This window comes from Camelus dromedarius, chromosome 2, assembly GCF_036321535.1.
Source record: "Camelus dromedarius isolate mCamDro1 chromosome 2, mCamDro1.pat, whole genome shotgun sequence".
Lineage (NCBI taxonomy): Eukaryota > Metazoa > Chordata > Mammalia > Artiodactyla > Camelidae > Camelus > Camelus dromedarius.
In genome coordinates this window covers 82,068,781-82,096,172 of record NC_087437.1, presented here as the reverse complement: position 1 = coordinate 82,096,172, position 27,392 = coordinate 82,068,781, and the positions used below count along the sequence as shown (strand labels likewise).

At 38.1% G+C, this 27,392-nt stretch overlaps 2 protein-coding genes across 4 annotated transcripts in view; one reads left to right on the top strand and one right to left on the bottom strand.

Moving 5' to 3' along the window:
• Positions 1–1,545: 1,545 nt before the first annotated feature.
• The window catches only part of CMSS1 (cms1 ribosomal small subunit homolog), a 333,561-nt gene continuing 307,714 nt past the window's right edge, over positions 1,546–27,392 (top strand). For all 3 annotated transcript variants that reach the window (XM_031457043.2, XM_031457038.2, XM_010978480.3), the window contains exon 1: positions 1,546–1,729. In XM_031457043.2, coding sequence (XP_031312903.1) covers positions 1,666–1,729 — 64 coding nt within the window. In that variant the 5' untranslated portion in view covers positions 1,546–1,665. The remainder of the gene's footprint in view (positions 1,730–27,392) is intronic.
• The window catches only part of FILIP1L (filamin A interacting protein 1 like), a 264,565-nt gene continuing 248,838 nt past the window's right edge, over positions 11,666–27,392 (bottom strand). The window contains exon 5 of the mRNA XM_064496059.1: positions 11,666–11,872. Within this exon, the coding sequence (XP_064352129.1) occupies positions 11,681–11,872 (192 nt within the window). The 3' untranslated portion in view covers positions 11,666–11,680. The remainder of the gene's footprint in view (positions 11,873–27,392) is intronic.

Here is a 27,392-nt window from a genome sequence, read left to right as displayed (position 1 = left end):
TGTGTGATTATGCTACAGTTTAGTTATCCTATATAAACAGATTTGGGTCGTTTCCACTTTTTTGCTATTATTAACTGTGTCACTTGTGAATATTCCTTTATAGTTTCCTGGTACACACATGCAAGAGCTTCCTAAATGTATACAGTTAGGAGTGGAAACTGCTGTATCAAAAGATGCATTATGTTGAACTTTACAAGATTTTGCCATATTGCTCTTCTAAGTGGTTTTATCAATTTACAGTCATGGCAGTAATGTGTAAGAATTCTCATTGATGCACATACTCTCCAGAATGTGGTACTGACAGACTTCTTAATTTTGGCACGTCCTTTTCCATATTAGTATTTAACAACTTTCCTTTTCAATCAACCACCATAATCTTCTGCCATCTACATTTCCTCATGAAAGATACATTAATTTTGATGATTACAGATTATTTTACATTTGCCACATTTATATCTAATATCTTCCCTTTTAGGACGTTTAGAGCATACTGATAAAGTCTACGCAGGAATGCATCTATAAGCCATATATTAGTTGGGTGGGTTTGGGGTAATTTTTCACTTATGGCTAATTCTATCCTCATCAGATTAAGAGTCTCGGTCCTAGTCATTTTCGAGGATGTACCCTATCATTAGTTTACACATTTATTCTTACAATTTTTGTATTTCCTCTACTAGAGTTGGTGACATCTGGTAAGTGGGATATATCCTACTCATCTTTAAACCACTATTCCAATCATAATGCCGGACACTGTGTATACTTAACACATCTTTGTATGACCTTCACCTCTGTGTGCGAAGACTGCCCTGAAAAGTATCATCCACACTTAAAACTGGCCCCAGCACTCGCCGCCCAGAGGGGTTTCCCTGCCCATCTCTGCCGCCACTTCAGGGAGTGAGACAAGCACTGTAGGTCTCTTACCTACACTTAGGCAGCAGTGGGCTCCCTTCTTTTTTCCTTCTTTGTTTCACAAAACCGGGGTGAGGGACACCGTAACCGAAGTGGGTGTAGGGAGGCTGACTCTAAACTCTCCGGACCACTTGGATCTGTCGGTGGGCGACCACTTCCATACCAATCAACATTTTCTTTACTCATACAGTATAAAAAGAACAGTACCTTCATCTATAACAAAGCCCCAAAATTCACAATCATGAGTTCTTGTGCACGTTTTCTAAGTACAAACACATGGATGCTCAAAACACTGACACACAAACGAAAACACACCCACGTGCTCTGGTCTTCTCCCGCGACTCAAGCTCTTTGAAACTGAACAGAGAAAAATCGTCTTAGCATCTCGTCTCGCACTTTCGACAATATCTATTCGGCAAAAATAAAACCTAAAAAAAAGGTTTTAAAAGAAGCATTTTAAAAAACGATAATTTTTTTTTACGTGTCTTCTTGTCTTTATGCTTTTGTGAGGATTTACTTTGAGTCTCCAGACTGAGCGAGCCAGTTAGGACCGGTGTAGAAACTGCCACGAGTTGGGCGCAGCTGCCGGGGAGGCGGGGCGGAGGTTATGACGTCATCGCCGCGGGGCGGAGGCGACAGAGCCTGAGGAGAGGCTACGCGTGCTGCAACGCCGGCCGCTGGGCTCTGAGGCAGCGCGAGCTCAGGCCAGCTCCCGCTTTTCCCTGGCGCTCAGCCCGCGTCGAGTCCTGCGTGGAGATGGCAGACGATCTTGGAGACGAGTGGTGGGAGCACCAGCCGGCAGGAGCCGCCAGCAGTCCAGGTACCCTCTCTCTCCCCGCGCTCCTGCGGGGCCTCCCCCAACCTCCCGCCGGTCCGTGCGCCTCAGCCCGGACCAGGCTCTGGTCGTCACCGTGTTCGCCCCGCGATGGGGCGCATGGCTGTGGGAGCGCGCGAGCATCGAGGAGCAAGTGGTGCGAGAGGCTTACTAACGTGTAGAACAGACACGTGTGACCTTAACTCAGATCTGGCCTATAGTCAGGAAGGACCCTTTTCCTGGCAGTTTTTCTTTTCCTCATTTCTTAGTGGATAAGACAGTTTTCACGGAGACGGAGTTTGGGCGTAATGGTTAAGGGTTAACTCCTGGATTAAATTCAGACAGTCCTCTGTTCAGATCGCAACTCCAGCTCTCTAATACTGTTTTGTCTCCTTTTCCTCATCTGTAAAATAAGAATAGTAATACCAATTTCATAAGCTTGTTGTGAAGGTTAAATGAAGATAATACACATGATGTACTTTTAGCACAGTGCTTGCTTCATAATATGTGCCCGGTAAATAAAAGCTAGCTTCAGTTCGTCTTGCTATCATTATCATGTAATTTGGACTCTGAGTCTGAAGGAGACAAGAGATCCCACTTGAACTCACTCGTTTTACAGATGAGGAACATGAAACCTAAAGATTTCAAATAGCATAAGTTCACACAGCTAGTTGGTGTCAGAAACAAAACTAGAATTCAGTTAACACAATTCAGACAGTGTTTATTATGCTGTGTGTACCCACTGCCAATGCAGTGAACATTTTATTATTGAGTAGGTAGCTTTAAGTAACTCCTCACTGCAGGTTTGCCTTGAACTTTTAAAGTCCCGTGGCTTAATGTACAATTTGGTGGGTTTTTTCTTTGTTTTTTAAAAATCATTCTTCCAAATCTACCTCTCTTCTTTACTAGATTCTAAGATTTTTTTTAGGACAAAGCAAAAGCCTAATTCACATCTGTAGAGTCCACAGGGCCCTGCACATGATTAACAGTTGATACATATTTGCTGCAAACATTAATCTTGAAATATGAGTTGTGAAATATCCACTAAAAACAACAAAATTCTACTACAGCATTGTTTCCAGAAAGGCAGACTTCATGTACATACTGAGCAGATGTCATTTTTTAAAAGGTTGCCAATATAATACTTCCTTGATTAAACCTCCTGACTTTTTGGCAGTTTTGTTTCCAGTAAACGTATCCCTGATTGAAGGCATGAATACCTTTCCTTGCAGGCTGTGATATTCCACATTTACTTTAATCCTGCCCCCTACAACTCAGGTGTTAAAAAACATATTTTATGATATGATTCAAGGATAAAGGCCAATTAAGAAATAGTTGAATTCCTTTTAAGTGGTGAAGGGGATCTTAATTCTTGATTTTAGTCCTGCCTCTTGCCTCTCACCAGCTGTGTCTCTCAAGTTAGTCACCCTTTGGAAGGAAGAAAATTAACATGTATTATCTGTTATGTGCCAGATGTTTTCATAAATATGAATTCATTTGATCTTCATAACATGCTTAAAAGGTAAGCATTACCTTCATTTTTATAGATGAGAAACAGAAAAGTTAATGTTCAGCAAGGAAGAGATCTGGGAAGAAGTTAGTCAAGTATGCCTGACTTTCAAAGTCACATTTTTCCCACAATTACTGTGTGGCTTCTTTGAGCATCATTATCATAATCTGTAAAATGAGGGATCCTTCGAGATCATCTTTTCAAGGGTTTTGCCAACCAACAGTTCCAAACATTGAATCTGGTTAGAACTTTAAAGTGTTACAGCCTCTTTCATCTAAGTTGCCAGGATTCCCATCGAGATAATATGTTGGGGTCCCCAGGATCACCCTGCTTCTTACGTTCCTTCTAGCTGTAAGAATAAGTTTTGAGAATTGCTAATATTAAGTTTATCAAAGGCCCTTTGTTAACCGCTTTGAAGTTAGGTGAGCACATATGCTTCCTTGAGATCTCCTTGATTGATTATTTACTGGTGATTTGTCTAACTAATCTGTGTAGTGTTTCTAATTCAGAAGAAATCACAGCTGCACCAATTCAGGTTTCCTGATTCTACCTATAATAATGAAGAAAGATCAGACTAATACTTTGTTTTGAAAGTCAAAGGAGAAATAGTGCCTTAAGTTAGAGAAAGGAAAGATAGCTGTAATAATGCCCTCATTCCTGTTGTGTGTTACCCTTCTTGCCTATAAAAGTAAACATCTTTCCTTATTACCTGTTTCCAGTTCACACATATGGTGGCAAGGTGATGGAGCATTTTAGTCATTTAATCAGCAGTCTACATCTACAACAAAGGCCCAACATTCATGGTCAAGAATTCTTGTATATGTTTTCTAAGATCAAACTATGCAAACACATGGATGCCCAGACATTGGCACACAGTATGTATGACACTTGCCTAAACTACCCAGCTATCTATTGTGTAAGGAAGTGTACTATGCTTTTGCTTTTTTCATGTCTTAGATGTGGTAGGTAATGCAAAGACCCTTACTAAAATGAAGCTTTTGATCTGCATATGACCCTTATTGCATACATCTTATGGCTCTTCAGGACCTTTCATTTTTCTACAGGCATACTTCATTTTACTGTACTTTGCAGATACTGCATTTTTTTACAGGTTGAAGGTTTGTGGCAACCCTGTGTTGGTTAGCATTTTTAAGCAATAAATTATTTTTGAAATATGTACTTTTTAATGTATAATGCTATTGCATATTTAACAGACTACAGTATGGTATAAACAAAAATTCATGTGACTTGCTTTATTGTGATATTTGCTTTATTGTGGTGATCTGAAACTGAACCTGCAATATCTCCAAGGTACGCCTGTACTAGAATTCTGCGTTGTACTGGAGCCCAGCAGGGGACCTGGCACTTCACTCGTGTTTGATAGATAATAGCTGAATAAATGAATGCATGCTACAGGGCTTTTGGTGATCATATATATACGTAGACATAATTTCTCATCCAGTCTAGACATTCGAGAGTGGGAGACCATGCTATTAGAATTTTGCTGAAACTGTTCACCTTGGCTATCTGGTCACTTCATTGGTAACATCATTGGTGGTGATTGGAGTCATGTACCAGGATAAGATGGCTGATAGTTGTCTCTGCTGAGGTGTGTACAGCACAGTCTGCCTCAGGCAGCAGAGCCTAGGAGTAGTCTAATGTAATCTAATATTCCGTTTCATTCATTTATTTCCTTTTTCCCTGCCTACCTTAAGAAATTATTTGAAGTGATTTGTAGTAGACAATACGTGCAGTAGAATCATGGATACAAAACATTAATGAGAAAGTGAGCAGTTACAATACCTGAGATTTCATGTAGTTGACCAAACTTGGCACTTCGTCAGTGTGAAGCTGAATGTTATTCACATCATGGATTTTGTGACTTGTGGATCAGAGCTAGGAGTTTCTGCTTTTGGAAGTGGTCACTTGATCATTCACTTAACTAAAGAGAACACTGATTGGATTTCTTTTTTATTCCAGTATAATATGCCTATTAAATTACCAAGTCAAATGTTAATAGGCAACTGGGTGCATGAGTCCAGAGCTCCAGGGTTGGGTTAGGGCTGGAGATATGGATTTAGGAATGACTGGCATATTTTTAGCTCAATTTTAAAGAGGATATTTTTAGCAGTCTGCAAAATTCTTGGCCCCTACTTCTTTTGAGGAGAGTTTTTTGTGTACTTCCCTAGCTTATTCTGTGTCTTTGATGCCATCTCTTACCAAGCATCTAACTAGAAAACTGAAATGTGAAGACACTTCTGTGTATACTGTAGGGAGACTGCAGATAATATTACTAATTTGCATTTGTTGCGTGGTTACTCTGTGCCAGATAATGTTTTGATTGCTTTACATGTACTAGCTCACTTAATCTTCACAAGTATGCAGGGATATAGTTACTACTATCCCCATTTTATAGATGAGGAAATTGAGGCACTAAGAGATTAAATGATTTGCCCAGTGTCGTACAGTTGGTGAGTGGAGAGGCTGAGATTCATAGATAGGCAGTCAGAAACCAGGCTGTGTACTTAAATTTCTCAGAGATAATTGTTCTAATTATCAGTGATAAAAATCTCATCTCTAAAATAACAATCCTTTATCAGTTTAAAGAGGTTCAGATTTTCTAAACCTTTTGTTCATATACATTACTATTATCAAATTATGTCTGTTAGTCTTCCAAAGTTTATTCTTCTAAAAGAGCACTGATTACTCAGAGACACAAATAAGCAGGTTATACCATTGGACTTTGGGAACAATCTCTTGCCAGGTATTCAAACTTGATCCTAGAGCTCAAGGCTCACATACCTGGCTGTCTTCTTGAGGTCCTTACTTTATTTGATCGGAATGTCAAGTGGTCAACTGAATTTTTCCCCAAATCTACTTTTCCTCCAGTTTTCCCTATCTCAGTAAGTTAAATCACTAACTACTCAGTTTCAAAAAGGCCTAGGCATATCTTATTCATTTATTTACTTCGTTTACCCTTCATGTCTGTACTATTAAGTCTTGTCTCTACTTCCAAAACATTCTGAATCTTTTTTCCTTTTGTTGTTGTTTGTTTCTTTACACCATTAAAGTACATGCTATCATCCTCACTTGCCTTAATCTCTGCAGTAAACTCCTAGCAGGGCTCCCAGTTTCCATCTTGTCCCTCTATAGACTGTTCTTCACTCAGCAGCCAGAGTGGGCGATCAGACCACCTTCCTGCGTAAACCCTCCAGTGGCTCCCCGACTACACACAGAGTAAAACCTAGATTGCTTTCCATGGTTGGTATCTGCCAGATCTCCTACTGTTTACTCCTACTTTCTGCTGTCACACTGGTCTTCATTCTGTGCCTCAACAGACCAATCTTATTCTGTCTTAGCTCTTTGCAATAGTTGTTCTTTTTTCTTTTCTGGGCTGTCCTTTTCAATTTTGAATGGCTGACCTTTTCTTAACATTAAGACCCAAGTTCAAACATCATCAAGAAAGAAGCACTTCTTGTTCAGCCAGACTAGAGTAGCCATCTACCATGTTATGTTAATTCTCAGCAGAGCACTTATCACCAACTATTATTTTCCTTTTTAAATTTTTACAGTCTCCCCACACTAGTATGTAAGCTCCATGTGAACAGGGATTTGTTTATCTTGTTCTTTGCTGTATCCTCAGGGCCTAGAGTACAATCTAGGTATTTAGAAGGCACTCATTAAGAATTTATTCATTGAATAATTGTTAATATTTCATACCCACATCTTGGAGACCTTAATGTAGGAGTTCTGTGTCTAAAGAAACTTGGTCTACTAGAAGAGTTGTCAAAATCCTACTCAGGCTTTTGACAGGTTTGGCAGATGCTGCTTTTTCTTTTTTTAAAAATACATTAGAAGTCCTTGTTTGACAACTGTGTCTACTTGCGTTTTATTCTAACCATATTTGGATTTAGTTTTATAACTTATGTTTTGAAATTACGCATTTGAAAGGACAACAGACTTTTGCTCTCTAAATGAGCTGATAATTCCTACTGGTGACAGCTTTTGTCACCTAGAATCAATGTGATTGTTCATTTTGTTTCAGATTGTTGAAGTGAGCATTGTAAATTTTTTGTTGTAATATTTTATCCTTAAAATCACATTGCCTTATCTATGCTGAATTCCTTCTGGGAATTGTGAGATTGGGGAACACCTTGAGTCTTTGAAACCTGAATAAGTAAAGTTTTTGTGTTTTTTTCTTTTCTCACACCAAAGTTAGGCTTTTATAGCATTAATTTTACCCATAGGCAGCCAATCATAATAGATGTTGTAAAGCATTACCTCTACATATAAAATTCACATTTGGAATATCTACAGTAGATGTTTATAACACAGAACAGAGGATCAACTTCAGGGCGTGTCATTTTCAAAATCATTTATTGACTCTCATGCTTGGCCCTATTAGACACTCTAATGGAATTAGAGGAAAAAAACATAGTCTGCTTACGTTATGGGATTTACACATTGACGTAGTTCAGTCAAAATGCAAATAATATTATTTTAGGACAAATGTTAAAGGGCAAAAAACAGGGTTAGGATAAATTTTAAAAGGTGAGAGGAAGGAGAGAAAGAACGACATGTCATCATTCTGTACTTGAAGATTTTGTAACAAATGGACCAACCTTCATGTGCTTGTTTTAATTTACTGTGTATAAGTTTTGTGATTTTTGCAAATGATTAAACAAGTAGTTCTTGACAACAATTATGAACATTTAAAAGTACAAATTTACACATCTTTCTCCAAATAACATGGACAGTAGTTCTGCTGTCTTGAAAAATACCAGGAATTTGGGAGTCCTAGAAATATTTCCATTTCCCCCCTTAAATTCAACAGTAACACCTTGCATTATTTTGTGGCATGAATCCTTTGACCTGTTCTTCTCCCGTGTTCTTTAGTTGAAACTTTAGTGTGTTCATAGAATTACACATTTTACTAAATATATCACAAACAACTTGAAATATAAGTTCCCCATTTTCATCAGCTTTCATAAAATTCTTAATTGCATTCTAAATTTGCTAGCATTGCTTTTAAAATGAGTTGACTAAGCCCTTCTTAAGCTCTTGTTCCTGAGTTCCTTGTTAGTCTAGTTCACACTAGACAAGAGGTCAGGAAACTTTTTGTAAAAGGCTGGATAGTAAATATTTTAGGCTCTGCTGGCCAGTCACTATCAAAATTACTCAACTCTGTCATTGTAGCATAAAAGCAATCAGATAATAAATATATTTAAAAGATGAGTATGGCTGTGTTCCAATAGAACTTTATCTATAAACAATGAAATTTGAATTTTGTATAACTTTCACATTTCACAAAATATTCTTCATTTGATTTTTTTTTCTGTTTAAAAATGTAAAAACTATTCTTAGTTTGCAGGATATACAAAAACAGTGGGCCGAATTTGGCCAGTAGGCTGCAGTTTGCATACCTCTGCCCCAGACTCAGTGTCCGACCCTAAGTGTTATGTCACATATCCCCCAAAGCAGGAATTTAAAGCAAACTCTGGAGAAAATTGTTTTACATCAATCACTTCCTTACTGTCTGTAATTATCAGTCATATAATTAGATCAATCACATTCCTGTTCAACAGATACTTTATTCTAAAAAGTTACAAGGATATTAGTTCAGATACCATTGTAGCTAAATAAATGAAGGGCTGAGGAAAGACACCAGCATACAGTATCAGGTTATTAAAATTTTTGTTACAATTTGGATGTCTTTTTTTTTTTTACTTTGATTCTTATCTGCTTCCTTTTAAAAACTGAATTTAATAAAGTCACTCTAGAATTATTAGGATAGCTTCTCTCACTTTTATTGTTCTTTGGAAGGGCCACATTTCTGCAGAAACAGGATTATACTCAGGAGGCAGAATTCTTTATATTTCGATTGTGTTATAGGTCAATCACCATTTTGTTGAATTAAAGTCGTATTCCTATTTCTAAGTTGTTTATGCATTTTTATTGTATTACATATTGCTTTAAAATAAGCATGGTTTTTGGTTAGTAATCCTTTTGTTAGAGTAGATTTTCTTATTTTAAAGACTTTTGCCTTAATAGGATTAAAACTATGTTACCATTTAAAGCCAAGTTTCTGCTGCTTGCTATAAAAGTTTGCCATTTTCCTATCCCTTTTTATAGTACTTTGTACAAATCCTGTACCTCTTATATTGTCTGCTCTTGAACTTATGGCAGCTTGGCATGAACATGTACTTTAGGGAGTCTCCTAACATAGGAGAAAACAATTTTAAAATCTCTAACATGCGACATGTTTTGTGCTCCTCTTCAAGGTAAAACAATTGCAGGGTATTTTGTTTTTCTGGGAGTATTGTTGATGCTTGTTTTTTCTGTTTTATTTCTTGCTTCTTTTCAGTCTGTTTGATATCTGCCCTAAGGAGGTCCAGTGTTTTTTCTTTGCATTAGCATAATTATCAGTAATGAATGTCACCCAGCATAACTGCTTTTCCTGACCCTATGTATACCATTGTCATCTCTTAGTACATTTGCTCACATATCTTGACTGAATGGCCTTTCCTTCCTTCATTCACTCATTCTCTGTTCAGTTAACATTACCTGCTAATGTCAGGCACAGCGCTAAGCACCGTTCACGTTTTCCCACTGCACCATCCACCTGTTACTGCCCTGTACTTTCCTCTGAACTGTCTCTTAAATTGTTTTTGTATCTCAGTTTCATCATCTTCTTTTGTAGTCCACTCCTTCAGCTATTCTCTTAAGCTTTCCTTTAACTTAAGACTTTTCCACTTCAGGTTTTTAATTCACCCGACCTCCCCACCTTCTCCCTGTGTCACTTGCCTGCTGGGACTGCTGTACGTCGTCCCTCTCTTCGACTTGCATAGCTCAATTCTGCCCAGGCTTCCAGCTCCTTCTCCTCACCCGTGAAATTGAAGTAGGCCAGGGGCATTTGTACAGTGGCATCAGTACATTGAAGTGGCCTTGGCTGGATGAGCGTGGAGAATGGCAGCTCCTTTGCTCTTGCTCTGCTCTCTACACCAGGACAGCCAGCTAAAGTACTGTCCTTAGTGAGGAGGATTTCTTGCAGGGTGACACCTCCATTTCTTCGTGCAAAATCGCAGAGAATGTTGTGTCATGCTCTATGTAAAAATTTTTTTTTCTACTTGAATCTTTGTGAGATATAGCAGTCTTCCCTGTCAAAAATGCCTTATTTGTCGTCATTGTATTATTCTGTTCATGCTGAATTACAGTCATGTCTTTCACTTGATTCAGTGAGTTTTCAGCATGTTGAAAAGAATTGCTTTAGCTTATTGCCAGGGGACTTAGTCCCACCTTGTAGATGACTGGTTGAATTCAGTTTTCTGTAGTTGGACATACTGATGGATTATTAGAACTGGAAGGGACCTGAAGAATTATTCAGCTCTTCTGTTTTACATATTAGAAACTCAAGGCCTAGACTGATGAATGCCAAGCCCAGTTTCAAATGAGTGAGGTAGAATTGGAATTTGAGCCTTCTAATCCCAAACTTTTGTTGAATCAACTGATTTTTCTATAGCATTGATTTAGGGAAGAGATGTGATTAAAGAATGTCCTTTGGGATGATAAATTGTTGTTGAATTTTTTTTAAACATCCAAGACTGTGATTCATATCTCCCTAAAAGATCTCAATATTAGTGACCTTTGACTCTCAAATGTCCTGATTGCTCTAGAAAGCTGCAATTCCAATCTAAAATAGTTTGCTTTACAAGCCTAACAGTGCTATTCTGTGGTCTGATATATGCAGGAGTGGCAACTTACTAGAAAAAATGGGATGGAAAACTAAGTTCCAGTAGTCATGTGTTCATACTACATCAGCGATTATCAGGTAGGCCACTCAAAGGATGTGTTTGGCTATTACTCATTTTTGTTGTTCATTTCCTCCTTGTAACTAAGAATTACCACTTTTTTTTTTCTTCTTGGTCATAGAGAAGGCATAGTTTTAGACCTTAAAGTATGATTCTAATTGTCTTGCCATTTTGATGGAAATAATCTAATTTTCTTGAAGCAAATTAGGAATTCTTGATAGCACATCTTTTTAGGAAATATGATTCAATAAAGTTCTGTGGAATGAAGGATTACTTCTGGGTTCACCAGAAAACTTTTGAACTGTCCTAATGAATTCAGTCTGTCCGAGGCTAATGATAGATAGTCCAGTTTGGGGTTGGATTACAAATAGGATGAGGAATTGAGAAGATCTGACTAGGGTGTCTGGGTCTGTGATTGTGTGCATATGTGTATACATGTATAGGTAAAATAATTGTAGATGTGCTGCTCTTTCAGGATGATATTTACCAGTTCCAGCAACCTGTGAGTGAACCATCTGTCAGTTTACTGCCTCACCATTTCCTGGAGAGATGTCCCTTCCTCTTTGGCCTTCCATACTGGTAACCAGCTTTCCAGATATTTCTGTAGGTGAACGTATCCAGGCAGTGCGTTGCCATGACTTACCTTTTCCCTCCTATGTGGAGGAAAGTGTTAGAGGTGACAGTCCTTATGACGTGTAGCTTCTTACAGCCAGGGTGGTGAATAGTCTTATCCATGGGCCCTGGGGGAGCTTTAGGGGAAAGCTTACTGATGCCTGTAGATTTTGGTTTAGGGATCCGTGTTGGGATTCTCTGCTTGCATACCTCTTTGATCTTGAATTAAACAGAAGAACAAAAGGTAGTTAATGGTACAGTTGATGGAGAAGTGGACATTGTTCAGGACGTAGTGTCAGCTTGGAGATTTTGGCTTTTTGAAAACACTAGGTTCTGGGGACACATCACATTAAAGATTGTTAAGTTGAAGAAAAAATTTCAGTAAAGCAGTTCTGCCAACAAGTGTTGAGTGTGTGCTGTGTGCAGGGCCCTCAAAAGTAGATAAAGTGTCATGAGATTGCCAGAGAAAGGTTGATTTCAACTGAAGGGTCTAAGAGAGCTTCACAAAGAAAGTAGCATTTGACTTGGGCCTCCAAAGACTTTAAGGATTTTTAACGGCAGGAATGGGAGGGCATTTCAGAGTAAAGGAATACTTTTGATAATGTCCCTGAGATAGGAAATCCAGCACAGTTGAGAAGTGGAGTGACTTCAAATTGGGTTGTATTTGGGATGCAGAATGGGAATTAGACTGGGGCTAGATAGGGAAAATTGTATCTGATTCTACAGATAGTGTGTCTATGTGGCAGAAGATAGTGAGAACATAGGTTGGGAGAAGTCACATTGTGGGGTAGAATTGTATTAATATGTGTTCCTAGTTAACATATGAGCGGTGAGAGAGGAATCATGGGTTGAATGATCTAGACTAGGAATGTGAGTTGTGGAGTGAAGGCTTGATTTACTTCATATTTGCTTAGAAATATATTCTTATTTTCATTTATTTAGGAAAAATACTCTTGGATAAGAATACTTATTGGGAAAGAGATGGGGAAAAGTTCTCAGCTAACTGTAGTTATCCTATTATAAACCACTCAAGATGTTGATGATGATGATGATTTTTTCCCCCTCATGTTGCGTCATCCTTTCCTTACTGGGAGCTCAAAAATAGAAATCTTTAAAAAATGCACTATAGTTTTCATCCTAGATTTCTAATATTGTTTTTATGGAAACCCATCTTATATTGTTTTTCATTCTATAGAAATTTGTCTCCACATTTGCATATTATACTGAGAAAGTAAAGTCCCTTGATCTTTTTATGTAAATATTCACTTATTTTAAAACCCCCTAACTTCTATAGTAACCATATTTAGATTTGCAAATAAACACTACACAGAGTTGGCTAAAAATATGAGTCCTTCAATTAAGGCTAAACTTTATGGAGAACATGCTTTCTTTTGGTACATTTAGTCAATCGTCTCTATGCCTAGGCGCTAGAAGAGTTTTTAGGCTTTAGTGTTCTTATGGACATTTAAAAAAAATTTAATCCTTGCAGATACTAACTACTGTATATAAAATAGATAAACAACAAGTTTATACTGCATGGCCTGGGGAACTATATTCAATATTTTATAGTAACCTATAATGAAAATGAATATGAAAATGAATATATGTATGTATATGTATGACTGAAACATTATGCTGTACACCAGAAATTGACACAACATTGTAAACTGACTATACCTCAATAAAAAAAAAAATTAATCCTAAACATAGTAAGTGAGATGTTGATACTCTGATCATTCTCTTCCAGAAAATAATTAGAGATGCAGGCAAGGCTCTTCGTTTTAACATTTAGAATGATGACAAATGGACACAGTTGAAGACTCCAACAATCAGGATGGAGTAAATGAATTACACTATAATCATGTGAAGATATTATGCTGTCTTTAAATAATGATGCTTTTGAAGATGAAAAATGTGTATCCAGAAATGTTAAAAGCAGGATTAGATTATATACATGCTTTAACTATGTATATTTGAAGAGAAAATACTAGGAGAAAATATACCAGTGCTATCAGTGGTTAACACTAGTTAGTGGAGTTATAGATGCTTTTTATTTTTCTTATGTTTTCTATATTCTCTACATTTTCTGTAAGTATACAATTGAAAAAAACAACACTAAGTTATATTAAGGCATAAAAAAGGAAGGAAACACTTCAAAAATGAGCACATTTCTGTGAACATCTACCATATTGTCTAAATGATGAGTAGCAGCTGCAATTGAAATCATAATTTAAGTCAGCTGATCTTGTGACCATAGCATTAATAATAGCCTTTCCAAGGTATAGATTTCAGTGATGTCCTTTACTTTGTCAAGATTTAGATTGGTTGTCCTATTTAGTGTACAGAAATCTATGTTGAGACTCTACTTAAATTGTAGATTCCTCAGCCTTACCTCTAGAAACTAATTCCTTTGTCTGTGAATGCACCCAGGAATCCACATTTTTAGTCAACTCTCAGGGTGATCTATTTGATGTAGGTGGTCAGCCTAACATACTTTGAGAAACACTTTCATTTTTGAACCTCATTTAAACTTAAGCTCTAAGTTTTCTTTCACTTGGAACTCTGGCCTGCCTGAGTGTGAGAGGTTCAGCACTGTGGAAGGCCAGAGCTCCATGGCCCAGTGGTCCTAGATGCTTATCAGAACCACTGATGGGGCTTTTAAAACACTGCAGATACCCATATCCCATCTTGGAGTCTACTGACTCAGATTGTCAAGGAATGTGATATGGGTACCACAGGTTATTCAGAACTGAAATCTGTCCAATAAACCAATTGATATGGAACACAGTTTTGGTGGGGCTTGTTTCTTGTAAGCTCTACAGACATGTACTGGTGAAGACAGTGTGGTTTGGAATGGTGGTCATTGGTAAGGTCAGCTGTCCAAAAGTTACTGGACTCCCATTGTTTCTACACCATTGATGCTGCAACCTTATTTTGTATTTTCTTGATAACTTCTGATTCCATTACATAGTTTTTACCTCTAGATGGCAGCAAAGGTTGGTTATTTTATTAGGACAACTAAATGTCATTCCCAAATCTTAAAAAAAAAAAAAAATGCAGGTTTTGTTTCCTTGCATGAATTTTATACTTGGACATATTTGAGCAAATGAGGTATAAGGCTTTAGAATGTGTCATCTCTTGGATCACTTTTATAGAACATTATGTCAAATAGCTCCAAGAAAGTTTTATCAAACTTGAAGTGCATATTGCAAGAGGAATCCATGCATATGGCTCTTTTAAGACCACACAGTGAATGTTCTACTCAGAGTTGGAAGTTCCTGGGTTTCATCAGAGAGCAGATGTCTTGGAGGAGATTAAGCAAGTTGGAGAACTCATTCATAGAAGAAAAGATAAAAAAATTTTTTTAACATAGTTCAACATGGAGATTGGGATTTGGAGTGGATTATAGTCCGAAAGGTGCTGAGTTCAGTGAGGCAGAGGCATTGGTTTGATGTAGGGAACAGTAGAAAGAAAAAAAGAGTATATTTATGTAGTATATAAGAAGTATACAATAATTCATTATAGAGTATATAAGAATTCATTAAATTCTTAAAATGTTGGCTTATTTGGTCCACAGCTTCTAAAAGAAACTGAGCAATCTATGAGATGCCCTGGTTATAGCAAGTCATTAGATGGCATTGAGTTTTAGTGACCAAAAGAAGTATGGAAAGGTGAAAATATTTTGTTCAAAATCTTAATTCTAGGGAAAGGGAACTAGCTCAATGGTAGAGTGCATGCTTAGCATGCACGAGGCCCTGGGTTCAATCCTCAGTACCTCCATTAAAAAAAAAATCTTAATACTTTGGCCCAATTTCTGCTGCTTGTGCTTCCTCACATTATCATGAAGGGCAAACATCACAAGAAAATCAGCATTTAAGAGGAAGCTATCTGATCCTAGTTAGACAGCTGGAGTCAGGATGTTTCTTTTCTCTAAATGAAATTAACTTTGTAAGTGCTTTGAACTTTTTGCAGATGTATTGGCAACATATTGTATAAGAAAGCTGTGTTCCCTCAGGAGTATTCCTGCATTCAGGGACTGCAGGACCCCTCATTACACCTTCAGCTCTAGAGGTTGAAAGGCTCAAGACTCCCAAAGGCCTTGGATTGTTTTGGTTTGTGGTCACTGGGGTGGTACAGGGAGAGGGCTGTCTGACTCTCTCAGGGACCCAGCTCTGGAATGCTTGGTCAAGGCTATGTGTTATCAGAATGGCAGAGTTTTGTATTTTTGTTTTTATCTGTTTAATGGGAAAGTACATAAGTAATGATGATGGATTATGGTAATGAAAAGGAGGAAATGCTAAACTGGAGAAAAAATATCTTTGAAATATTATTGTCTTCTTTTGTTTTTTGTATTGTTTGGTAAATCACTGCTAATTTTTTAAGAGGAAGTAACAGATAATGAATCTGGCAGATAGCCCAGAGTTTCATATGCTGCTTTGGCTTTTTTTCTCTTGATTTTCTCAGAACTTCTTCATTATACAACAAAACTTTATCACTAAAGGTTTTATATTTTTATATGGCAAGGAGCCCTTCAGAAGGAAACTATAGTTTCATTAGCTTATTCCTACTGAGCTCTTGTGAGAGAACATTTGGTTTTAAATAGGGTTGCAGTGCTATGGTTTATAGTTTAGAGTTGTCCAGTTTCTTAGGTGAGGGTTAGAGGAAATTGATGCCTTTATTTTATAATGTAACATGGTCTGTGATTGTACCTAGTCACCTCCCAGTCTCCCTGTAGTAATTACACCATGGGCAGTGAGGGCAGTCCAAGAATAAGCATTGAAATACAGTTTTCAAAAATCCTTCCTAACCTAGTTGCTTTTATTTTGTGCCCATATACAGCATTACATGTAGAAATAGACTGTTAAATACACTAACCTTGAACTGTTGTCTTGTTTATCACTTTTCTTTTTATTCATCTGTCAGGGTTTTCACCTCAGCTTTTTTCCTTCTTTTTTCATACCCACCCTACTCTTTCATTCCTTCACTGCATCCATGTAATTTTTAAAAATTGTTCACAGGCTTACATTTTACAGCAGCCTTGGGTTAGTGGCTAGAGTGCAAATTGTGGAGTCAAATAAACCTAGGTGGGTCTCCATTCTGGTTCTGGCACCAACTAGCTGTGTGTCTTTGAGCAAGCCAGTTTGCCTGTGCAGACCTTAGTTTCCTCATCTGTAACCCTTATTTGGGGATTAGAATACCTACCTGCAAGTTCTTTGGTGGGGAAAAAGATACTGTGTAGGAAAGTCCTTGGCACATCCAAAGAGTTATTAGGGAAGTGTTAGTTGTTACTAATGTCAGCATTATTATCTTTGTCTTTTTCCTTATATCTAGTCTTAAGATGCCTTTTTCTTGATCATAACTATAACTTAACCTTCTTTGCTTATTTTACCTTTCTTATTTTTCTGCTTTGTCCCTTGTTGTGTCATCTCTCCAGTTAATTATGGGAGATATGTTACTAAACATCGCAGTTGTGGCAGCAGACCAAGCAGTGGCAATTACTGGACTGTGTTTCTAACCACCACTGGCCCAGAAAAGAACCCCTTCACACATCCTTTTCCCTCGTTATCCTACTTGGTTTGTTCATTGTGAGTCTGTTTTTCAGAGTTCACTTGAAAACATATTATTTTCTACTCTTTCTTGTCTTTTTCTATCTTTTAGGTGTTTGAAAAAAATGAAGCAGTTATACAAACTTTAAAGTCCTTTGACCCTGACATTCAGTGAGTCCTTGAAAAGAACAAATGTAAGCCAGCTGTGGCCACCAGGTGTGTTGTTAGACATGTGCACCTCTGTTGAGCACCAACTACCAAGAATGTACAAGTTCTGGATAATGTAGGACAGTGATTCTTAAACTTTATAAGCCCAGGAAATGACCCAGGCAGCTTGTTGAGATGCAGATTCCCTGCATTGGATTTCATAGGTCTGGGTATGTGGAAGTCTGCAGAGTTCTAGGTGATTCTGATAAAGACGATCAGTGACTGCATTTTGAGAAATATTAATATAAGAATTTCAGAAATAAATGATAGCTGATTCTTACTCTCAAGATTATAGTATAGGATGAGTAACTAATAATTATAACAGGAGGCAAAATGAAATGCTATAGTAGGGATACTAACTGAAGTGTTTTGGAAACTCAGAGAAAGATTGAAAAATAAGGAGTTTTCTAGAGGAACTGGCTTACTCCTTGAGACTGGAGTAAGATTTCAATACAAGGAACAAAGAGAGAAGAGCATTACAGCCCTAGGAGCAGCATGAGCGGAAAAGTACAGGGTCAAAAGTATGTGGTATGTGGGAGGATGGTCAGTACTGTGTTCTGGTGAGAGTGCAGGTTATTTCCAGAATTTCAAGGAGAGATGACATGAGAGATGGAAGCCTGGCAGAAGGTTTAGATTTGGGGCACTTGGTAATGTAAGTGCTAAGTAAGCACGTTTTATGGGGAGGGACTGAGAATTGCCAGGACAGTGTTGTAGAAAGATCACCAGCAACACAAATGAAAGTTGAATTAGAGGTAAGTGATTAAATATGGTAGGTTAACTATCTTACAGTAGCATCTGTATTGAGTTCTGGATTTGGACAGTAGTAGAACAAATAAAAGAGGAAAGGCAGAGGAAGAAATACCAGGGCAGGGTGACTGATTGGACCTGGGGGGGTGAGCGTAAAAGTGGAGAGTGGTACCCAGATGTTGAACCTGGGCAACAGAGAAGGTGGTGGCCATCACCAAAAGTGAGGCAAAAAGCAATCCAAGAGCGACAGTGCACTGGAATGTGGGCACACACCAAGTTTGAAGTGTAGTTAGACCTTCCATGTGGAACTGTTTGGTAGGCATTGAAAACTTGGAGATGTTGCCTTGAGAATCATCACAGAAAATTTGTTGATACCATTCAAGTGGCTGAGACAGCCCAGGAAGAAAGTGTAATTCTGTAATTCCTCCTCATCTGCCACTCTTTTCTTCTCCCTGCATGGGTTCTTCTACATCCTTTTCCCAGAGTCTGAGAGGTGAGTTTTGTTGGGCCCTGTCCTGTGCCCAGTCCCTCTACAAGGCCACCAATCTCACTAACTGATAAGAGTGTAACTAGTTCTGAGAGCAGCCCTATAAGGAGGAAGCATTTCTTTCCAGTACTTGAACAATGCATAGTGATTAAACCATTTTCCAGGCACTGATTGGCTAGCTGGGGAAGGGAAATCCTGCCCCTCTCCTGCAATGGCCAGGCTGGCCCCTGGGCCATTGTGTCTGGGCTGAGCAGAATGATTACATAAACTTGCATTCTGTCGGGGGATCTGCCACTCCTTAGCACAAGGGGCATTCAGTAATTACAGGATGGTCCCCCTAAAGCACATTTCCTTCCTCATTGGCAGTCTGAGAAAGCCTGGAATAGGGCCATGGTTGATAGGTTGACCTAAAAAAATTAGTAGTAATTTCCCATTGTTCTCCCTAGTCCTCTCATTATCCTTGGTAAAATCAGTGGCTCTGGCAACATTTATATTCTTCAAAAGTTTTGTAATAATGTATTATTCTTATAATCAGAAAAAAAGCTTTATATAAAAATTATTCTATGTATGTTTATCATTATGAGGGATGTTCTCCTTCTTAGAGTGATCTCTACCCATTGACCCCCTCCCTGCTGCCCTGGAAGAAGTATCAAGTGTTTAAATGTTTCTTGTATTATGGGCCCTTTGGGGATCTATTGCAGTTTTTAGTTAACTCCTCTTTCTATAAAACAGTACTTTTCTGAGGCCTCAAAACTGACTAATACTAGTTTATTCAGCCAAGAACACCATTATAAGGCAAAGAACAGAAAAGGAATAGCTATTTTTTTCAAAAGAGTAGGGGGTAAAAACAGCCAATTCACTAATGGTAAAGGATAGTAATTTGTTCTTGAGGAATTGCTTTGAGTGGCTGCATTGAGGTAGGTTTTTATATTCATTTAATTGTTACGAGAGATAATTGGAGGCCAACTGGAAGATTTTCCTCTAAAATGGCAAATTTATTTATGATGCTTCCTTTGTTTACAGTTATTTAATCCTGAACTGGAAGCAGAATTTAGAGACCGACAGGGTTAAACCCTGACACTTTTCCCCCTGAGCTCAAAAAATACACCAGGCAATTTGGAGATGATCTGTCTTTCTTTGTAAGTCATGATGTTGCTTAAGAAATAGAAACTGTAGATTAGGGTATACCATCTAGGAAGATTTTCTAGGGTTCTGCCAAGGCAGAAGTCTCTGGACTAAGCTGGTGGTGCTTGTCTTTTTGATGGCTAGATCTTGGCCCCTAGATTGCCTTTTCTGGAGATCTTGGGTCACTGTCAGGATTGTCAAGGCTGCCACCTACTTATAAGCTTTGATGTGCATGGTTGTGATTCTCCTTCTATGGATCATTTTCACTCACTTCTCATGCTTTTCTCTCCAGCCACCTCTTGAGGCCAGTCAGGTACCTCCTGCTCTGCGCATGTTGATATCCTGTCCAGACTCATTCATCATGCCTGGAATTTGTGCTTTGCTTATAGAATCCTACTTTAGAATAGAATGGGCTTGGGACTGCAGCTTCAGTGCTTCCTGAGTAGTCTCCTGACGATGAGGGCTTGTAGCTCTCCTTGGTCTTGCTTCCTCCCATCTCCTGTCCACAGCACCATCCCTAGATCAGTCTTCCCCATGCCTGCCCATTTGTGTGGGGTTTGGCCTCTCACATTCATTATCTCTTGTTAACCTCACAGTGGCTGTTAGGGGACCTAACTGAGGGAGACAGGAGGAGATGAAAAGGGAGGCAGATTGCCAACCTCATCTGAGGTGATTATGGAAGGTTACAGGAAAGGTAAGGCTTGAGCTTCCAGTGTGGGTCACTTGATGAGAGAAGAGAATTCTACCCAGGTAGAGCAGTGGGGAGAGGGAAGGGGACAGCCCTGTGTATATGTAGGGACTTCCCAAGTGTTTTGGCTACAGTGGCAGACTTGTGGGGCAGAGCACAGGAAGGTCTCGTCAGGTACCCAGCCTATGTCTGTGGGCAGTGGGCAATTTATTATACTTCCTCCTTGCACCAAGGTAGCTTCTCAGTATGTTGCCATGGAAAGGGAATGGGGCAATGCAATTAGACCTATGTTCATGTCTCTTTTTTGTCACATACTAACAGAGCTACCGGGAACAATTTTCCCTACTTCTCAGAATTTAAAGTTTTTTATCTCTAAAATTGTGATGATGCCCACTTCATAGAGTTGTTTAAAATGAAGTAACAGTGTATAAAAGATTAGATTTCTGTTATCTCACTACCCAGAAGCCTCTCTGAGGACAGAGTGCCCCCTAGCATTGTATTCAAGGCCCTTCACAGACTGACAGGACTGTGCTCTTTGAGCCTTACCCCTGCCCCAACATCTCAACATCACCCACACTGCATTGCTCACTGTTCTTTGATCATTGGTTTTCTGCTCTCCCCGCTGCCCCCACATCTCTGCTCTGGACATCTCCTGGAATGCCTTTTGTCTTTTCTCTATCCCAGTCTTCCTCATCTTCTAACCTCCCAACCCCCCACCCACCTCGCTCAAATGTTATCTGAGACCTGACCCCTGAACCCTGCCCAAAGTAACCTGCTCCTCCTCCAAACTCCTAAAGTGCTTACTGTCTATAGAATTCCTTCTCTGTGCTGTGCTCTTAATTACCTTTTAAGATGGTCCTCAGCTGCCACCTTAGATTCTAAATCTTGCACCTGCATAGCTGCCCTGCATAGCAAATAAGTAATATTAGCTGCTTCATAAAGACTTGTGGATTCATTCTTGTAGATGATTTGCTGAGGAATGAAGAAAGCTTGTATCCTAATAGAAGACATTTGTGCCTGTGGTGGTTATGAGCTAATTCAAAGGGAATTGAAAATCCTCAGAGAGGATGGTTTAGAAGGGTCTAAACAGTAAAGAGTTATCTCTTAAATTCTTGGGAATCCTGCTGAAGCCTATTTTCCCCTCATTAAAGCAAAGTTGGTTAGACTTTTGTTTATTTCTCTCAAAGAAATATGGAAAATGAAAATCTCACCTGAAAATACTAGTTTATAATCTGGTATCTTTGAAAGAGACAAAGGTACAAGTTATTAATACAAACATAAATGTTTAAATATACATGTGCTCTTGGGCTGATCTGTCAAATTAATGGAAATGAGCCTTGTTCAGTGAAACTCTTCAGTGCAGGTTTTTAAAGTTGCTTTGAGGCTTATATTTAATTAGATTCAAGAGTCTCATCTCTGCACACCAGTTATAAGAGTTTTCAAATGAGCTGTCAAATTTTTGTCACAGCAAGTAATGAAGAAGAGGAACTAGCTTTTAGAGTCAGGTGATCCCTCTCTAATGCAGTGGTTCTCACCCAGGATGATTTTGCCCCCAAGAGAACGTTTGGCTATGTCTGGAGACATTTTTGCTAGTCATAGTTGGGGGATGATGCTACTTGGAAGCCAGAAATGCACCTAAATGTCCTGTAATGCACAGGACATTCTCCCATAACAATCATCTGACCCAAACTATTAATAGTCCTGAGGTTGTCTTCTCATGAAGAAAGAACTGATATCGTAAGGATTAAAGACATCAATTCATAAAATCTTAAAGATGAAAACAAATCTTTAGAGACCATCTAGTAGTTAGGATGCCTACAAGTAGGAAAATGAGAAAGGATAAATTTAATTTGTGAAAAGAAACTCATGCAGGTAATTGGTTTATTTATGCCACAACCTAATTTCTCAAAAGAATGTTAAACAATTAAGGGAGGGTGGCAAGACTTGGAGAGAATTTAAAAAAATCATTAGAAGTTAGAACTAGACATCATCTTAGACATGGCCAAGTCCAGTTCTCTCTGTTTCACAGATTAAATTACTTATCCAGGGCCCCATAGCTGACTAGATCTGTTTGTCTGCTTCAAATGCTCCCTTCCCCTAATCATTCCACTTACCTAAATCTACCCTTATCCAGTTTCACACTTCAGTTGCTCTGTGAAACTTTGTCAATATACTGTAGTTCCCTTTAATCTCTAGTTTATTTTCTAGTAGGAAATTTAGTTGCCACTTGATTAAATAGTCTGATATTCTTGTTTCTTGTCTCCTTTCCTTGCCCAAATTAATAAACTCTTGAAGGACAGTGGATCTTTTGTCTTCTTAATATACGCCCAGTTCAGTCTGTCATGATCAGTGGATTGATCAGTTGTGTCCATGTGGTGCTTTGAAGAGAAGACACTGCATGCTGAGACACTGTGCATATCACTGAGGCTCGAGTGCCTGTCAGTAAACCCTCTCCACCCTTCCAGAGGCGCAGAGAGTGGCAGAGAGCCTTTGTAGGTCTGCAGGGCCTGTATACACTGTTGGTTATCCAAAAGTGACTAGCCTTTGAAAAACAAAACAAAACTTAATTGGCAAAAAAAAGTCTCTGTTAGGTAACCTTACAAAAATATGTAAAACCATTTGGCTTTGTGGGAAAAAGGAAGTCACTAAAATAAGAAAACGAATTTTAGGCTTTCCAAAAATTCTCTCAAATAATCAGATAAATTTTATTTCTCTTGACCAATAATTTTGAAAAAAGAAAGTGAAATTTTAAAATGAGGCCCCAAGAAGATTATCTCTATGTTTGCTGACTGCAGTGCTAAAGGTTAGCCCAGAGTACATTTTGATGGCACCATTTTAAGTGTAAAACCTGGTGTCCTAATGGCATATTGACAGATTTGTGTGTGCTGCCATATAAACGGTGTTAATTCACTATCAGATTATAAAGTACTTAGAGGAGTGTTGGCCATTTAACTTGCTGAACTCCTTAAGGATTGCTTACCCTACAGCGTTGCCTTTTGCGGGGTGCCTGCTCTGATATATTTGACCACACAGTGGAAGGGCCCATCAGTTGGAAAGGAAAGGACTTGGAGTTTAAACTAAAGGAAAGTGAATTTTAAGGGGGTTTAAGATTTGGGGATTTTATTGAACCACTTATCTTTCCTTAATCCTTCTTGTGTTTACTTCACTGTGGCCTAAAGTGAATGGAGTCCTTTGTTTTGGCTCATCCAAACTGCTCTCTTTAATGTGTGTTCTGGATCATTCCCAAGAAATGCTGTAGGGTTATGTTGAGGGCCTGAGATCTGAGAGAGAAATGGAGCTTGTAGGTGTCAGATAGCTTGCTACTGCTCAGTTAAAGATTCAGGCATCTATGTTTTGCTACAGGTAAAAAACTGGGAACCTTCCCACCATATAAAATGGTAGTTTTTTTATTGAGCTTTTCTTTTGAATAAAAGGATAACGCGGGGAATAAGCCTTTTGTTTGTCATGACAGCCACTAGAGGGTAGAACAGTTACACTTCCTGAGACAGGTGTAATTCATTCTAATAGAACAGGACTAGGGTTGGGAGACATTTGCTAGTGTTTATCAATGTAGAAATTTCTAAAACAATGGGATTCCTTCTATAGATACGTACTAATCAGTGGAGGACCTTGTTAAAAATGTAGCTTCTGGGCCCTATTCTCCAAGATTGTGACTTGATAGCTCTAGGTGGGACTTCAGGGGATTCTCATATATTTGTCTTGGATTTTGCTTTGAGAAGTACTGATCTTAATGTTTTAGGCATGCATTATTACCTGATTATCTTTTCTCTTAGGATCACAAAGCAAAATGATTATTTTGGAGGGAAAAACAATAACAGAAACCAAAATGCAGAGAAACGAGTGTTATTAAAGCTTTCTCTGCCTTTATCTAACACATTTCAAAGGAGACTCATTTTGTAAAGATTCAGAATCAAAGAAGTTATTAAAAATATGTTTTTATGTGGAGTTATATTTCAGTCAATAAAGATCTCTAGAATCCTTAGGCTACAAGCCTAAGAATTTTAAATTAAATTCCCTTCTTATGACCATCTCACAGTGCAACCTAATTTTATCCTTTGGGTGTCATGAAGACCCCACATCTAATGTCTTGGCATTGTGAAATGTGGTTGTGGAGACCTTCTAAGTAGAGCTTATATAATCATGTCATCATCTTGAACATCATAACTTTCCTTTATATGTTAAGATCCAACTATAGTAATGTGCATTGTCCTTTTGGTAAGGATGGTGATTTTGTTTTTACCGGTGCCCCCAGAGAACAGTGGCATCCTTGGGAAAGCTTTGCCACTGCTCTTAAAAGGGAAGAAGTATGTGTGGTAAAATTCAAATCTGTGATAGGATGCTGCAGCTCAAAAAGTTAGAGAGATAGGGAGACCAAATAAAATGAAACTTGGTTCTGAAGCTGAGACTTCGGATGAAATAAAATGAAAGGAAGATATTTTTCCAGAGGTTTATAGAAACAGTCTTGTCTTCTATGAACCTCTTACGGGCCTTCTTTTTTTGTGACTACAACCTTCCACTTTCATATATCTCATATGAAGATTTTCCAGTGTCACTTACTCTGTCCTTCCTAGTTTTCAAGGTTTCTGTGATTTTATGTAAGTGAATGAAAAAGAAAGTTCTGTAACACACACATACACACCTAGAGTTATGAAAAATTATTTTTGAAATTAAAGGTCAAAAATCTAGAATATGTCATTCTTTGTGTAATTTTATAGAAAAGGGGAGATATTTTTCAGAGATGAAGCTCTCTTTACCATTAATTAGCTAGCAGTAAGCACTTTAATTAAGTAGCACTTTTAATAATCTATGTTATTAATATGACAATGTTCCTGAATTTTGATTCAGATATGAATTATTACGCCAAAGTAATCCTAGTAGAGGAACCTCTAAAAGAGGTTTAGTTCCTTGAAAATCCAATAAACTTACTGGGAAGCCTATTTATAGTTAATATCTAGAGTAGATGATGAAGTGAGAATTTGTGCATTATAATCATGGAGCACAGGACTTACGGTCTTAACTTTATGGTAGAGAATTGCTGTGGCTCACATAAAATAACAAATTGAATCCTTACAGAACAGACTAATGACAAGCCCAGAGCTTCTCCAGTTGTATTAGTTACAGGGTTGGCCAAGAATGACTTTTTACCTTAGCACTTGGGGCAGCCAGGAGGAACCTGGGGGTGACAGGAATCCCTTGGCTGGTCATCTCCGCCTCTTGTATCCAGTGTGTTTTCTGTTTGTGTCATTATGTGACAAAAGTTGGGAAGTGCTGGAAGGACTTTTTTCTTTAATCTTTTCCAGTTTCTGTTCATTTGTTTATGATCAATTGATCACTACTCTCCAAAACATTACAGATACTCTCTTGATTATTATCTAGAAAGACATCTCATGCAGCAACATTATCAATGTCTACTTTTAAAGATGTAAAATGATGTATGTGATTTCTTCTACAGTTCTAGCCCATGGTGTCTTAAAAATAGCTTTGGAAAACATTTAGACCATCGTGTATTTTGTAATACAGTTGGGTTACTGCCGATTCCCAAGATAAATGTGTTTAAACAGAAGCTTTCTCATTCAGCACTAGCCTCAGCTTTCATCCAAATTTATTTAATGATGATGCAAGCCCACAGTGTTGGTGTTGTAGTTCATCACCATGGAAGTGTTTCTGTCAACAAATCCTTGCTTTGCTATCATGAAACTGATTTTGCAGGGAAAGGAGGATAACTGTGAAAGATTCCTTTTACTTCTAAAGATCTTCACAGTTTGCCTGGGTGTCTAAATGAATTGTGTTTAAAATCAATAACTGGCAATAAAATTGACTATACTAAGTTAACAGTTATGAGGTTGGAAAAAGGAAAATGGCAATGAGCTACTTTGTCTGAAATCATCTTTTAGGAATGTGACTTGGGGACCAAATTTGTAATTTAAAATGTTCCTCTGAAAGCTGTTGTTCTTTGCTGCAGAAGTACTGATTATGTTCAGAGTCCCATTAGCCAGGTATCAGAATTCTTTGGATACCTTTTTTTTGGTGGTGGTGGGGGTGGCTGAGTTTTTCTCACCTACTTTGAAAATGGCGTAACAATAATCACAGAAGAAACTTCCTTAAACTAACATACTGTATGTTTTTTTTTAATATGCCTTTTCTGTAACTTAGGTTTATAACTATTTTTGTCTTTTATTAGCTTGTTGAGAGGTTGAAAAAATATATATATATATGATTTAAGTTTAAGCTTCTGAATGCAGCCCACTAACAAGCAAAGTAGGAGGCACCTACCTTAAGTAATCCAAACTATTTTGGGAACCAAATAGGAAAAAGGAACAAGAATGACACTTTTGCTCTGAAGCAGCGTGTTCAGGAGCATATGTCACAGTGGCTGATTCCAGGTTTGGATATAGACATATATGTTTTAAGGAGATTTTCATCTATTGTAGAAATACAGTCACCTCTTGATTGTCAAGGTAACTTGTATTTCCAAATGTGCTTTTTCTGGCTTCCTATCACATTTCAAAGCTTTTTACTTTGACTATCAGCTCATATGTGCTTACAAAAGCAAATTATTTAATATTATTTTATGCAGTTATTATCATATAAACATTTATTAAGTTCCCAAGTTCCTAACACGTGCTAAGTACTGTGCTGGGCACCAGAGATACTGAGATACATCTCAAGCATGAAGTTAAGTTTGTTCCTGAGAGATCTTATAGTTTGCTTTGAAATCAAAGAGACATAAAATTTTATTTATTTCAGCCACTTCCTTCTCCTCCTCTAATATGTGATCAGAAGTTGACTGTAAATGGGAAGTAGGTCCTGTTTGTTTTTAAGGAAGAATTAATAGACGTTATAAACAGAAAATAAAATTCTGTTATACATGCAAAAAAAAAAAAAAACACAAAATGGCCAAAAGAAAATTCAGCAAGC